Source organism: Miscanthus floridulus, chromosome 3 (assembly GCF_019320115.1).
Source record: "Miscanthus floridulus cultivar M001 chromosome 3, ASM1932011v1, whole genome shotgun sequence".
In the NCBI taxonomy this organism is placed as follows: domain Eukaryota; kingdom Viridiplantae; phylum Streptophyta; class Magnoliopsida; order Poales; family Poaceae; genus Miscanthus; species Miscanthus floridulus.
Window position 1 is genome coordinate 20605288 of NC_089582.1, and position 14589 is coordinate 20619876.

At 43.0% G+C, this 14589-nt stretch overlaps 1 protein-coding gene across 1 annotated transcript; it reads left to right on the forward strand.

The window, feature by feature from the left end:
- The first annotated feature begins 925 nt into the window (after positions 1 to 925).
- Positions 926 to 8162, forward strand: LOC136541439 (DEAD-box ATP-dependent RNA helicase 58, chloroplastic-like). Its single transcript, XM_066533320.1, has 8 exons — positions 926 to 959; positions 2823 to 2851; positions 5591 to 5695; positions 5813 to 5971; positions 6061 to 6129; positions 6671 to 6760; positions 7460 to 7600; positions 7683 to 8162. The coding sequence occupies exons 2-8, from the start codon at positions 2834 to 2836 to the stop codon at positions 7962 to 7964; spliced, it is 864 nt and encodes a 287-aa protein (XP_066389417.1). The 5' UTR covers positions 926 to 959; positions 2823 to 2833; the 3' UTR covers positions 7965 to 8162.
- Positions 8163 to 14589: the final 6427 nt, after the last annotated feature.

Here is a 14589-nt window from a genome sequence, read left to right on the forward strand (position 1 = left end):
CGGATTTTAATTTGTTTCCCCCTCGGTTTTGGGTGGATTATCGAAGGCTTCGAGCTCGCGACCAACCCGACGAAGCCATGGCGTGCTTTGAGAAAACCAAAGGAAGCGAAAAATGTAGTGAAGAGTTGGCAGTGTCGTGGTGTATGAGACTAGCAGGGCTCTGCCTCCAGTCCCCAGCAGGAGTCCGCAAGGAGGGTTCAGAACGGAATGAAGCTCATCGGCGTCCTTACTGCAGAAAGCGCGGCAGATTTGGCGTTATTAGTTTTATTGGCGTTGGCAGTGACCGCAGCTGAAGGGTGAGTGTCAATCTCTTAGTTCCCAAATCGAACACTCTCAGTTTATCTTGCTTCTATTTTTTCAGCTCATATATAGTTTATCGGAAGAAGTGCATATGGGTGTGGCCGTGTGGGAGTGAATCTCTGATCTCTGACCGGCCGGAGAGGAGCGGAGGCACAAAGGCTGGGGTCAAGGGAAGTTTTTTTTAGGGTAAACAGTAGGAGAGGGCTCCTACTGCGAATTTTTATAAAATTTTGTGAAAGTAGAATGTGCAAAAAGAAGCGTTCTATTTTAGACTTTTGAACCAATTATCTCTATGAGGTTTGTATTTGTCTTTCACTCTATGGGATAAAGGTTAACTCCAACTTGATGCTGACTTTCCAACCCAAAAAAGATGGTTGGACTCCTCTGAAAAAAGAAAGGTTGATTTATGTGGGAGGGAAGTATTTCCCCCTCTCTGGTGGTGAATACACGGTGTGTTGGCCGTTGTTGGATGGGGAAGCGGCCGGCAGGGCAAGCGGCAGTTTTTAGAAAAGGGCAACCGTCATGAATGGAATGAAAGAAAACACGAATCTAATTGATCATGCATGGTATAGCTATGTTATCACTAACGAATTCCCATGTATACGTGCAGGTCTCAGGACGACCATGTCAAGATGCCTCCACCCCCGCGGGGTTCAATGGTGAGAGTTATGTAACTGGGAATTAAATTTGTGGAATATGTCAGGATTAATTGATTAACTGAGTTCCAAAAACTGCATGCATGCAACTGACAAAAATTTGTACCTTCCTTTTTACTTCCGCGACGAGGAGAAATTAACGCTTTGTTCTATCCATGATTACAATTAATTATTCTCCACGCTTGCAACATAGACTGACGTGTATTACGCTCTTTAATTCGAACAGAGACAACAATTGTCGGTACAGGATCTTCGTAGCATTCATCGGTACAATTTTCCTTCCACTACAACTGTATCTCATGTGTCTTTCTTCCTTTCTGTCTAGCTAGGCTAGGCCTGAGAAAATCGGGCTTATGGAAAAAAAGAAGCCTGTCTTGCATTTAATTCTCTTCATATTTTTGTTTTCTGTCCACATTGACGTGGGCAGTTCTACGGATGATACAATCAAATATCTTGAGACATTGATTCGAAGTCGCCGCGAAGCAGCTAAAAGGCGACGGGAAGAGGCTAAAGAAATGGATGAAGAAGCTGATGAATTGCAGGAAAGGGTTATGGTTCTCAGGCAGGTAATTAATTTCCCGTCGACCTTCCCCCCACGCTCGACGACAACAGCAACAACAACCAAGCCTGTGATAGGATTACGGATCCTACCGCGTAGATCACGGAGTCCGTAGGGGTGAGAGGGAGGTGGAGCAGGCTGGGGACCTCGTTGCTGGCGGCTGGACGCCGTGGTGGAGGATGGGCGGCGGCGGCTGCAGCCCTAACCCTCGCGCAGCTACAGTAACGGCGGCACTGTTCACGCGTGAACAGTATAGGCGGCTAGGGTTTCTCCCGGCTCCCTGAGGAAGCCGGAAACAATAATATGTTTCTGCTTAATTTCCCAAATAGAGTCTTACAGATATTTATATGTCTCTCTAATAGCAATAATTATAAAATAACCCTCTAGAAATACTATAATTGCGACAATTATATGGGCCATAGCCCTTTGATGGCCGGCTCCCCTCCTAGCCCCTAGCTGGACTGCGACGGCTGTAGGGAATGCCGGTCATAACAGCCTGTCAGTCCCAAGCAAGTTGGGGCAGGCTAGAGTTCAGGCACGTCGATAGCCTTTTTTCAAGCACTCCTATTCAGACACTGATCTCGTTATCACATTCTTTCAAATCTCTTCTTATTGCCTCCCCCATGTCAATTTCGGTCTTTCTCTGCCTCTCCTCACATTATATCTTGACTTAGAACTCCAATGCATTGGTGCCTCTCAAGATCTCATTTGGACATGGCCAAACCTTCTCCCCATGCTCGACACATAATATTGTGTAGGTAGCTGCTACAATTGTGCCGTGTATGCATAGAAGTAGAGATTTTTTTTTGTATGGTTGTTAAAAAGGTATCAAGAGTAAAATTACAACTTGCTCTGTAGAAGGTACAACATTTTTTCGTGTGTATTTCTCAAGTTGTAATTGATGGAGTAGCAATGCACGCATGAATAGTTGTCCTGTTAATAGATGAACACAAGGTACATATAAATAGATAGCCTTCTCTAGATGTATAATCTACCAGGGACTTATGGAAACAGAATCCCTGGATTATAGGAGCGGGCTATGCGTGCCTAGAGCTGACGGCCAGATAACGGTGGCGGCGCAACTAACCCTTGCCTACGGCAGGGTTAGGCTAACGTGTTCAGCAGGATTGCTAACAATAATTAGTAGTATCTCTTGAAGGACCGCAAAAAAAATCTGATAGGAGTATATGAGATCTGTTACGGTGCCTATGCAGGTTAGCTAGACAATCCTGCGTATAGCAGTCTAGAAGGTGTTTGTATGAGCCAAATAATGCAAGCTGAACTATAGTCGCTTTCTTTTCATGCAGACACTGCAAGGATGTGCCAAGCAGGATCAGTAAGTTATCCCACATATGTACTGTATTTTTTTAGGCTGAATACATATGTACTGTATTTATCCCATGGCATCTATATTTTACAAATAATGTTGCAATGCTTTTGCTTAACTTAATTGTTCTTTTACATTTTAGCCCTCGTACACTTTTTTACTGGCATTTTAAAATAGAAGTCTATATTTGGTCTCTCAACTATGATCTTGGTCCGATTTCAGTCCATCAACCCGTACTCTCGCACGGGCTAGAATTTTAAAGTTATACTATTAATATATTTGATTAATTAAAAATTACTTATATTAAATTGTATGTTTTTTTTATTTTCTACAAAATAGAAATAGTAGATACTTTGTAGTCTATATTTAATGATCATAAACTTATTAATTACTTTTTTTGCAAGGGACCGACTTATATATTTTTCATGCGTATTCATATTTTTACTTTGCATGCACCTTGTATATCTTTAATATGCAAGTAGTTTGAAACCTTGCCATTAACTATGGTGAGAATTTTGATTTTGATTTTTATTTTAATGACAGCTATAGATATTTTAATCAAGTTAAAACTGTTGTGCTTATTGTATCTTTTACTAACTCTCAAATAAGGATTTTAGGCCATATAGTAGATTCCTAAGTACTGCAATAGCATATACAATCATTCGAAAATTGCACCATGTCACCTAAGATAAGTGACAGACCTCGAAATGGGATCTCGGAAGGGGGTAGCAGTGCTAACCTCAAGAGAATTTTAAATCTTGCCTTATAATGGTCGAATTGCTATAGAGTAATGTTAAAGGGCCAAAAAAACATAGCCATCAGTAGAGATTGAATTTTCCTATCGAGGAATTATACGTGCAATTATGGTTATACCATCAATATAGACGTGTTAAACATTTAGTTAAAATATATAAATATAGATAAAGTAATAACCTTTTTAAATTATGTCATGGTTACTAATATGGTTTTAAAAAATTGTTAGCATCCTTAGTATATGAGTTGTTAAGGAAAAAAACATAACATATATATTTACCACTCATGCATGCTGACACAATGTGTATGCTTACATTAATCAAATCTTAATATATTAATATTGATAGAAGTGGGCAATGTATAAATATCTACATGCTCTATGGTTATTTAAACAATTTTTAATAGAAGATATTGATTATCTTTTAGATGTATATTTGAGAGGATATTTAATTTTCTCATTAATGAGATGAAAATTGGGTTACATAAATTATTTATTGTTATAGGAGTACTTGGGTAATTATAAGCAAATTTAGGTCTACGATCGGCGCCAACCGGCCAACTCCGCGTTGGTCGTCGCGGCTGATCGCGCGGGCAAGCAACCCCAGCAGGGCCTGCTTGACCACTTCGACAAGCTCATGGAGAGCCCGTGCACCAACCACGCCTACCCCGTCAAGCACCTCTACAAGGACTGCGAACTCCTCAATCGCTTTCTACGACAGGCCGGCAGGCCAAAAGAAGGAAAGGGCAAGGAGACAGCGGCCAAGAAAGGAGGCGCGGCGGGCAAGGATGGGGACGACTTCCCCGATCCCAAGGAATGCATCATGATCTTTGGGGGGGTCCGATGCCATCTACTCCAAGCGCCAGCACAAGGTGCACAAACGGTCGAGAGAGGGACTGGTCCCAGGTCTCTGATGGAAGGGTCGAAAGGACGCCAATAGCCTGGTGGCGGCTTGGCTGTGTGTGATGTGTGCTGTCGAATCGTGTCGATCAAGCTCTCTGTGAGTGGATCCCCCCCTTCTAGCGGGGTGCCCTGCCCTCCCTTTTATAGACCAAGGAGCAGGGGTTACATGTCGGAGAAAGGAGAAAAAACCAGAGGCCCAGGAACCCCTCCGAAGGCGCTGGATCCTCTTTTTCCTCTGGGTTAGCCTTGCTGACACGGCCGGGTGGTGTCACGGATTGGCACGTTCGCCGGGCGCCTGTGTGCTGACGACGCCACGCCTTTACTCGATCAGCAAGTGGTCACGTCCCGTCCCGCCCTCGCGGGCGGCGTGTCAGACAGGAGTGTTGATCTGCAGCTCTGTGGGGAGCGGACGGTGCGGCGACTGCACGTCCGTCACCGTAGGGGACGCGAGTCCCTTTTTGGACCGTAGTGGTTGTCGTATGTCTGTGTCAGGTTCCGCGTCCGAGGGCTGAAGGCGGCGCCTACAATACTGTAGGGTGAAAGCCGGCGCCTACAACACTATTCGGATTCTGCCATGCCTGGAAGGGTCTAAAGTGCCCGTCCCGTCGCACCGTGACGATACTTTCCTGCAGCGGCGCAGGGCATGGTCCCTGATACCGCGGTTGACCCGAACGTCTTGTCTCACCCTGTGCCTGTCATCATGAAGGAGCAGGGTGCAGTTGTCAGGCGAGGCGGTGTTCGGCCCTCGGGGGTCGGGCGAGGCGGAGCCAACCCTCGGACGTCGGGCGAGGCGGAGCCCGTCCTCGGGCGCCGGGCGGGGCGATGTTAAGCCCTCCATCGGGCGAGGCGGAGCCCGCCCTCGGACGTCGGGCGAGGCGGGGTCTGGCCCTCGGGGGTCGGGCGAGGCGGAGTCTTGCCCTCGGGGGTCGGGCGAGGCGGAACCAATCTTCCGTCGTTCGGGCAAGAAGCGTCATCGCGTTCTTGTCTGATCGGAAGTGTCAGCGTTCGATGGTTATTAGTTCCACTTCATTGGGTACCCTGGTATTAGGTCCCCGACACATGTGTTTGTGATAGAATTGTTGATAAATTTACAGGCAGAACCCCCCGCAATAATTGTAGCTACTGTGGCAAGCTTGTGCCAAATGGTCGAGAGGCGCACATTCAGCCTTCAATCCATGAGAGTGTTAGTTATCGATGAGGTGAGCTCATCGCTTCACTTTCTAAAGTCTTGAATCTAATTACTGCCAGAGTTTGCTCCGCCCACTGATGCTCTGTAATTATACTTGCCAAGTGGGCTAACCTTGTTGTTTCCATAGGTTGATTTTATTTTTGGGTCATCAAAGCAAGTCAGCGCTCTTCGCAAAATGTTAACCTCTTATTCAGCAGCTTCGAGTCGTCAAACCATATTTGCAAGCGCATCGATCCCTCAGCACAATCGCTTTCTGCACGACTGTGTACAGCATAAATGGACCAAGGTTGTACTAACTTCTTCTACTGAACCAATTGCTGTTTGCTTTTGTACTTCAAAGAAGGCTAATGTCTTTTTCCCTTTATCATGGTATAGAGTGATGTGGTTCATGTTCATGTCCACCCTGTACAGCCCATGCCTTCGCACCTGTGTCATAAATATGTGGTGAGCATATCAAATTCTCTGTATAATGATTGATGACCTTGTATCTAGTTTCTCTTTTACCTCACTCATACAAGGACGTTCCAATTTTCTCCCACCCGCCTGTGACCGGAAGGTCCCGGGTTCGAGTCGCGGTCTCCTCGTATTGCACAGGCGAGGGTAAGGCTTGCCACTAACACCCTTCCCTAGACCCCACATAGAGCGGGAGCTCTCTGCACTGGGTACGCCCTTTTCTTTCAACCATAGGCACTTACCCACAACCATGCTCACTCACAAGCTCATTGTTGTAAATTATACTAATGTTCTTCTTGACAATTAATTTTGGGATGCATGACACTTACTCAACATCAGCTGCCTCTAGGCATGCCACATTTCTTCTAATTCTCAACTGATCCAATGCATATAGAGGCAACCTGATTTTTCTTCTTTCCCATAATTAGTGCCTCCTGGCCATCTAAGTCCACAACCAACCTCCTTTCTCCCAAGATTTCTTTTCGATCTCTGTCTGAATCTTGGTGACTATGACAACACAATCAATGTGCAGATCTGCACCAAGAAGGAAAGGTTGCATGTTTTACTATCCTTGCTTGAGAGGGATGCACCAAAGTCTGGATTCATATTTGTTGCTGAACAGGTACTGGTGTACATGATGTTCTTTTTGTACCATACCATGTTGCTTATATAGTTTCTCTAGTATCTTGGGATTTTGTCATCTATTTTCTGGGTTGCTTCCTTAGTAGAGTTGTCAATAGGCCAGGTGATCTTATGACGGGCCAGCAATATTATGTCAGATGCAAATTCAATATAGTCACAATAAAGCATTTTGCCGTCTCTATCTGCTTATACAGAATAATGCATGATGCAGTGCGCTGTGATGCTGTAATGCCATGCACATATGTGATGAGTTGAGCCAATTTGGTATCTGCACTTTGGCAAGCTTATTTATTATTTTTTGAATTACTACTAATGCCTGGGAAAGTTCTTGCAAAATCTATACCCCAATTATCATTCATCATGTAAACACCAAGATCCAGGCCCATGATTACTTAGTGGCATTGTCTGAGGTACTGGCAGCATCTACCAGTGCACAATTTCGTCATATTTTCAGTTCCCATATTTTCTGTCACTTCCTTTTTAAAAGCTTTGGATACTTTGACATTTATAAGTAATAAAACTGGTTTGTTCACCAACAAAGAAGTATCTATTCATCACCTAGTTCTGAGCAGTTATGTTGACGGTGAATGAATCTTAAGTTCTTGACTAGACCAAAAAGAAGTGGTGTATCACCCGCACATCTGCATTCTGTTTTGTAACTCTAAACCTATGCTCTTAGTCTGAGAGATCAAAGAAGGCTGGAAATCCTCCATCAACCACCGTCGTTGCTGAGTTCTTGAGAAATGCATATAAGGGAAGCCTAGATGTGCTGCTGCTGGAAGAAGATATGAACTTCAATGCTCGAGCTGCCTCGTTCTCTGTAAGTGCTCTCCGAGTTCCTTGTCAGAATCCCCCAGCATCTCCATTCTTTGTATTGACTATGATATTTGTGACCTCTGCAGGAAGTGAAGGGGAGAGGATTCCTGCTGGTTTCAACAGACATAGCAAGCAGAGGGTTTGACCTTCCTCAAACCAGCCGCATATACAACTTCGACCTTCCTAAGACGGCGACCGACTATCTGCACCGTGCTGGAAGAACCGGGAGAGAACCATTCTCCAGGTTGGAATGCGGCGTGGCAACCCTTATAACAGAGGAAGAGCACTTCGTGCTACAGAGATTTCAGAATGAGCTCAAGTGCCACTGTGAAGAGCTGCCCCTTGAGTCAATGTTTACGTTCTCTTGAGCTCGGATGTGGATACTAGCCTTTTCTTCCCTTTTTTGGGTACTGCTACAGGAGATCGATTTTTTTCCCACTCGCTCTGAGCATCTATCTATACAGGGGGAAAATCTACAGCATTTGTATCTTATACGATTGCATATCCATTTTTCTGGTTATGTACTTATGAAATGATCTTGAATCATGACAAAAGTTGGTCCAGAATTGTTTTATCGTCTCGGAAAACGATTTAACTAAACTACAACCATGTGTAGCTCAGTCCACTGGACTATAGCTTATTAAACAACAGCTGTTATTGTTCATTTGTCACTTAAACCAGAGCACGATTATATATAAAGGCACAAAGAATTCATGTCAAAGTCAACGCTTTATCTAGTCATTCATGTGAAATTATCAACAGAAGAAAGCAAAACCATATTCCACATTCAGTACGGATAACATGTTGGCAGCCATGGTACTCTAGCATTTTTTGTACCAAATGAATATCATTAGATTAGTTATGAAATATATTTCTTAGTGCTATTTAGACGCATAAATATTGACTAGCAAATATGCCCGTGCATTGGAACGGGAGAAACAAAATGTTCAACTTATTCGCTTTAGCTTGCTGCATAGCTGCAGCGGCCGCGACAACTTAATTTGTATAGGTGACTTGATGCTGTGAGTGGTTGCTGCAACAATTACAAACAAACGGGTTTGTTAGTGGAAACCAGGATGGCAATGTTAAATATTTACTTTTGTATTCTTTTTTTATAAAATTTAAAAGCTATACTTTAGTGTATGATGATCATTGTATCCATATAATATAAGTTAATATTGTCAATAATATGACAATGTTGTATTAATTTTGTATTGAATTAAATTACTACCTAGATAGGATTTTTTTCTTTCATCAGGGGGTACTAAAATATTTACTCGCAAATGTATTCTAACTTTAGTTTTTATACTATCCATGTTGGTAGAGTTTGATATCCAAGTTCAGTGACTTATTATGAGAATCCATAAACAAATATGTAGTTTTAATATCTTATTAAAGTCAGCATGGGTTGGTCGTCATCGTGTCACGCGCTTATCAAGAGTTGCACTCGTATATGCAAATAACTTAAAGATTTGCACTGGTATGCAGATCGCTTGGAGAAACATTTATTTTGATTAGATTGAATGAAACTTTGCTTAAGATTTTAGTTTACGATTTAATTGGTTAGACCATTGACTGATTCATATTATAGTAATAATTTATATCTAATTAAAACTAACAATTTAGTAATATAAATATTTTTTTATTAAGGGTCAGAGTTTCAAAAGTAATACTGTATTTATTTTTTACCTTTATCTTTATACGAGAAAAGCATAGTTCTTTATTAGAAAAGAATAAACAAAATAAAATCACGGAAGAGGCAGTCACGGACACCACCGTGCACGAGCGGGGTAGACACCCCGACGGACAATACGGAACATGCACCAGCCGGAGAAGGAAAAAAAAGCAGAGATTGAAACGAAAAAAACAAGACACGGATAGAGCGATGGTAATACGGACAGAACACGGATTATGTTGGACGAAACGGTGCGTTGCAACGAGAGAAAAAAAACTACTAAATATTCATGCAAAATGTTAACGTGAATGGTACATATCTACTTATATTTTATGCTTTTATAATTTATTTTTTAATGACCATCACATCCATAACATAAGTTAATGCTGACAATAAATAGCAATGTCCTATTAAACCTGTATCGAATAAAAATACACCTTGGTATATTCTAACTTCTATTGCAGATGGCGTAATTATTTAGATATAAATATATCATAACTTTGTAGCTTTTTCATACTATTCATGTGTTTCAATGACTCAATATAGACCTTTATAGCTTTTGATGTATCATATCAACCTTCGTAACTTTTTTTGTCGATGTGTTATGATTGGTTTTTTCACCAATGATTATGGCGGGAGATCTCTCTTGATTTTTCATATGGCAGCCCTCATCAGGAATTACATAAATACATTTTTTTAGATTTCATTAAACAATAATCTGCCCAGGATTCCGGTCCATGAAATAATTAATTATGTCATTGACTAATCCATATTTTAATTAAAAAAATAAGTTTTGTTTCTTATCAAAACTACGTCAGATGATGTAAATCTTTTTCCTCAAAACTTAATGCGCAAACAAACATAATAAGTACTGAAAAGTAGGGATTATGCACCGGGCTTGTCTTGGGCAGGGACCGGACAACGAAAAGTTAGTGAAGGCTTCGGGAACACCGAGGACGAGGACATCCTCCGTGTATTCCAGGTCTGCCTCTGGCACGTTCTCGGTTATCGCCGAACCTATATGCATGCAACATATGCAAGGATATGATTTAACACAAGGATGATTTAACACACCTATAGACAAAGCACAACCTAACAAGATTCATAACATCTATGGATAGATCACATTTTTACGAAACTAACAAAACTGGTTTGGCATTTTTTTATTTCTTCTATGATTTTTGGTGGATTTTGCAAGATCTCGGTTTTTATAGAAGAAGAGAAAAACAAAAAAAAAGGGAAAAGGTTTGCATGGGCTTGGTCCAGTCCACAATGAAGCCGGCCTAACTGCAATGATTCGGCCTTGGTCGAAAAAGAAGTCCACCAGGAGAGGCCCACTCATATTTGGATATTTTGCATCAGGAACCCTGATCTATTTTAAAAACTATTAATGTCATTTCACCTTTTCTTTCTCTCTAGCATCTTTACATCTGGAACCCCGTAAGTTGTTTACTGAACGTAGAAATATGCTTAAGAATTTTGTGTTGTCTGCTGCTTCCTCTGTTTCGTTGACTTCAGATATTTGGTCTGGTAATGCTAAGGAGGACTACGTTAATGTTGTTGCTCATTATGTGAGTGCTGATTGGGAGTTACAGAAAAATATTATTAGTCTTAGGTTGATTGAGGTGAAACATACTGGTGAAAATATTGCTGAAAGAATTGTTTGTCTGATTGAGGGGTATGGTCTGATTGACAAGATTTTCTCGGTAACTCTAGACAATGCTTCTTCTAATGCTAAGACTATGAATATTTTGACACCTATATTTGCTGGTTATTTGGGTCCTGATCCTACAACTAAGCATGTAGATCCTTCTAATCGTAAGTATAGTCTTGTGCATCAACGTTGTGCTTGTCATATTATTAATTTGATTGTAAAATCTGGTTTAAAGAGGTTCAAACATTACTAAGAAGATTTTAGATTTGCCATTAACTTCTTAAATTCCTCTAATCAAGCACTATGGGGAAGAATCTTTAGAGGGCCTAGATCTGATGTTGTTGGTCCTTCCCCTGTCTCTGCCCCCACTTCATCTTCATTTGGTTCTGCTATTTGTGAGCTCTTAGTTTATCTGGACAGTGATAATGTCACTGCATATGAGGATAATTTTGATTTACTTCTCTGGTGGCGTGACCACAAACTAACCTATATAATCCAATCTATCATGGCTAGAGATATTATGTCTGTTCCTGTTTCTACTGTCTCTTCAGAATCATGTTTCAGCTTGGCAGGAAGGATCATTGGAGAGCGGCGACGACGTTTGTTGCCTAAAATTATAGAGATGTTGAGTTGCATAAAGGATTTGGAGTTAGGAGAAAGAAGGTTACAACATGCTGTTGACAACCAAGAGTTGAAAGACTTTTTCAAAAATCTGTATCTCGATGTAGATGAATCTGGGGCTGCTGCTGCTGCCGGTACATCTAGGAGTGTTGCTGGTACTTAGTGTGACAGTGAGACTTGAAAGTTGAGAGAGGAGAGAGTGATCTGTTATCTATCTGTTTGTATCTGTAAACTGTAATCTATGTACGAGACCTTTGAATATGTTTAAGACTTTATTAAGGGCTATGCTGCACTTTTTTTCTAGGGTTTATCACAAGTATGAGTTTTACCTAAAATTTTTTTTAATGAGGCAGCATTGCATAAACAACTCATTTATCTTAATTGCCTCTTGTTTCATTTGATGGCTTTTGGTTTGTTGAATTTGGTCATTGTTTGTTGAATGAGTTAGACTTGTCAATTCTGATTGTGAATGTGAAATTTGTTAAGTGCTGGATGAGAGAAAATTTTTGAGGTGATTTAAGGTAACCAGACCGTGGGCTGGCACGGCCCACAGATCTGGCCATGCTCAGCGGGCGGACGGCACGAGGCGCGCATCCGAGAGGCCTAGTTCCGCTCGCAGGATCATCCCTTGTCCCTAAGCTAAGCTCCCTACAATCAGCATGTTCGCTTGGTCGTATTTGGCTTATAAGCCGTACCTTTTCAGACAACGAACAGTTTTTTTCTCTCACACTAAATCAACCAACGGTACTTTCAGCCATGGCTTATCAGTCAAACGAGCCCAAACGAACAGGACGAATGGCAAGATGCCCGCAATTTGAGCAACAGTTGAAAGAGCCTTCTCTGCTATGAATATTATCAAGACCGAGCGAAGAAATAAAATGAATGATGATTGGCTGATAGTAGCATGATATGCTATATTGAGCGGGATTTGTTTGCATCGATTGAAGATGAAAAAAATTCTAAAGCGCTTTCAAGGCTTAAGAAACCGTAAGATGAATTTGCCAAACGATGGCTCAAGGTGCGTGTTGTTTACTTGTATTAGTCTATTTCAATACATAATGTTATCTTGCTTTATAAATGGTTGAGATGTTGAAATTTTTTATGTAGAATTGAGGATGTCGGTACAAGTGGAAGTGGTGTTAATTCATGAAGACATGTATGGTTCTTTTTTTTGTCATGGAAGACTCGTAATTTGGTACTTTTCTACCTTCAATGTTCTACGTATTGTTTGAGTCTATTGGTTGAACACTTGGGCGGGGTAAAATTTTAAGTCTTATATTAGTTAGCGGGGCGGAGACCGTTTCTGGATCCGCCACTGCCTTAACCCTTTCCTGCAATTCATCAGCTTCTTCATCCATTTCTTTAGCCTCTTCCCGTCGCCTTTTAGCTGCTTCGCGGCGACTTCGAATCAATGTCTCAAGATATTTGATTGTATCATCCGTAGAACTGCCCACGTCAATGCGGACAGAAAACAAAAATATGATGAGAATTAAATGCAAGACAGGCTTCTTTTTTTTCCATAAGCCCGATTTTCTCAGGCCTAGCCTAGCTAGACAGAAAGGAAGAAAGACACATGAGATACAGTTGTAGTGGAAAGAAAATTGTACCGACAATTGTTGTCTCTGTTCGAATTAAAGAGTGTAATACACGTCAGTCTATGTTGCAAGCGTGGAGAATAATTAATTGTAATCATGGATAGAACAAAGCGTTAATTTCTCCTCGTCGCGGAAGTAAAAAGGAAGGTACAATTTTTTGTCAGTTGCATGCATGCAGTTTTTGGAACTCAGTTAATCAATTAATCCTGACATATTCCACAAATTTAATTCCCAGTTACATAACTCTCACCATTGAACCCCGCGGGGGTGGAGGCATCTTGACATGGTCGTCCTGAGACCGCACGTATACATGGGAATTCGTTAGTGATAACATAGCTATACAATGCATGATCAATTAGATTCGTGTTTTCTTTCATTCCACTCATGACGGTTGCCCTTTTCTAAAAACTGCCGGTTGCCCTGCCGGCCGCTTCCCCATCCCACAACGGCCAACACACCGTGTATTCACCACTAGAGAGGGGGAAATACTTCCCTCCCACATAAATCAACCTTTCTTGTTCTTTTTTTTTTTAAAAAATCAATCTTTCTTTATGGAAATTATTGTGCTTAATTGCAGCCTGGAGCATATGGATTACATGAAATCGCTTGATTTTCAGGAGTCCAACCATCTTTTTTGGGCTGGAAAGTCAGCATCAAGTTGGAGTTAACCTTTATCCCATAGAGTGAAAGACAAATACAAACCTCGTAGAGATAATTGGTTCAACAGTCTAAAATAGAACGCTTCTTTTTGCTGCTGTGCCTTCCAGGGTTGAGTGGACCGACGGCGGCGCAACACCGACGGCGGCTGTGCCTTCCAGGGACGCCCAGGCACCTATGGGGGTTGCTGCTGACGGCGTCCCGGCACACAATGCAGCGGCAGATGATGGCCAGGAGGCAGGTGAAGATCGTGATCAGCGCATCAACTGATCATCCATGGTGTTGTGTCGTGTGAAGATCGTGACCAGGCGGACCAACAACAGACGGGGACGACCCTGCGGCCTCGACCACTGGACGCCATGGAGCTCCTGCTGCGGCCGCTCGACGTCGTGGAGGTCCGGTCGCGGCCTCGACGCCCGTCCTCCCCGCACGGCTGCTCGACGCCATGGAGCTCCGGCTGCGGCCGCTGGACGCCGTGGAGGTCCGGTCGCGGCCTCGACGCCCGCCCTCCCCGCGCAGCTGCTCGACGCCATGGAGCTCCGGCTGCGGCCACTGGACGCCGTGGAGGTCCGGTCGCGGCCTCGACGCCCGCCCTCCCTGCGTAGCTGCTCGACGCCATGGAGCTCCGGCCGGTCGCGGCCTCGACGCCCGCCCTCCCCGCACGGCTGCTCGACGCCATGGAGCTCCGGCTGCGGCCGCTGGACGCCGTGGAGGTCCGATCGCGGCCTCGACGCCCGCCCTCCCCGACCCCCGCGCAGCTGGTCGACGCCATGGAGCTCCGGCTGCGGCCG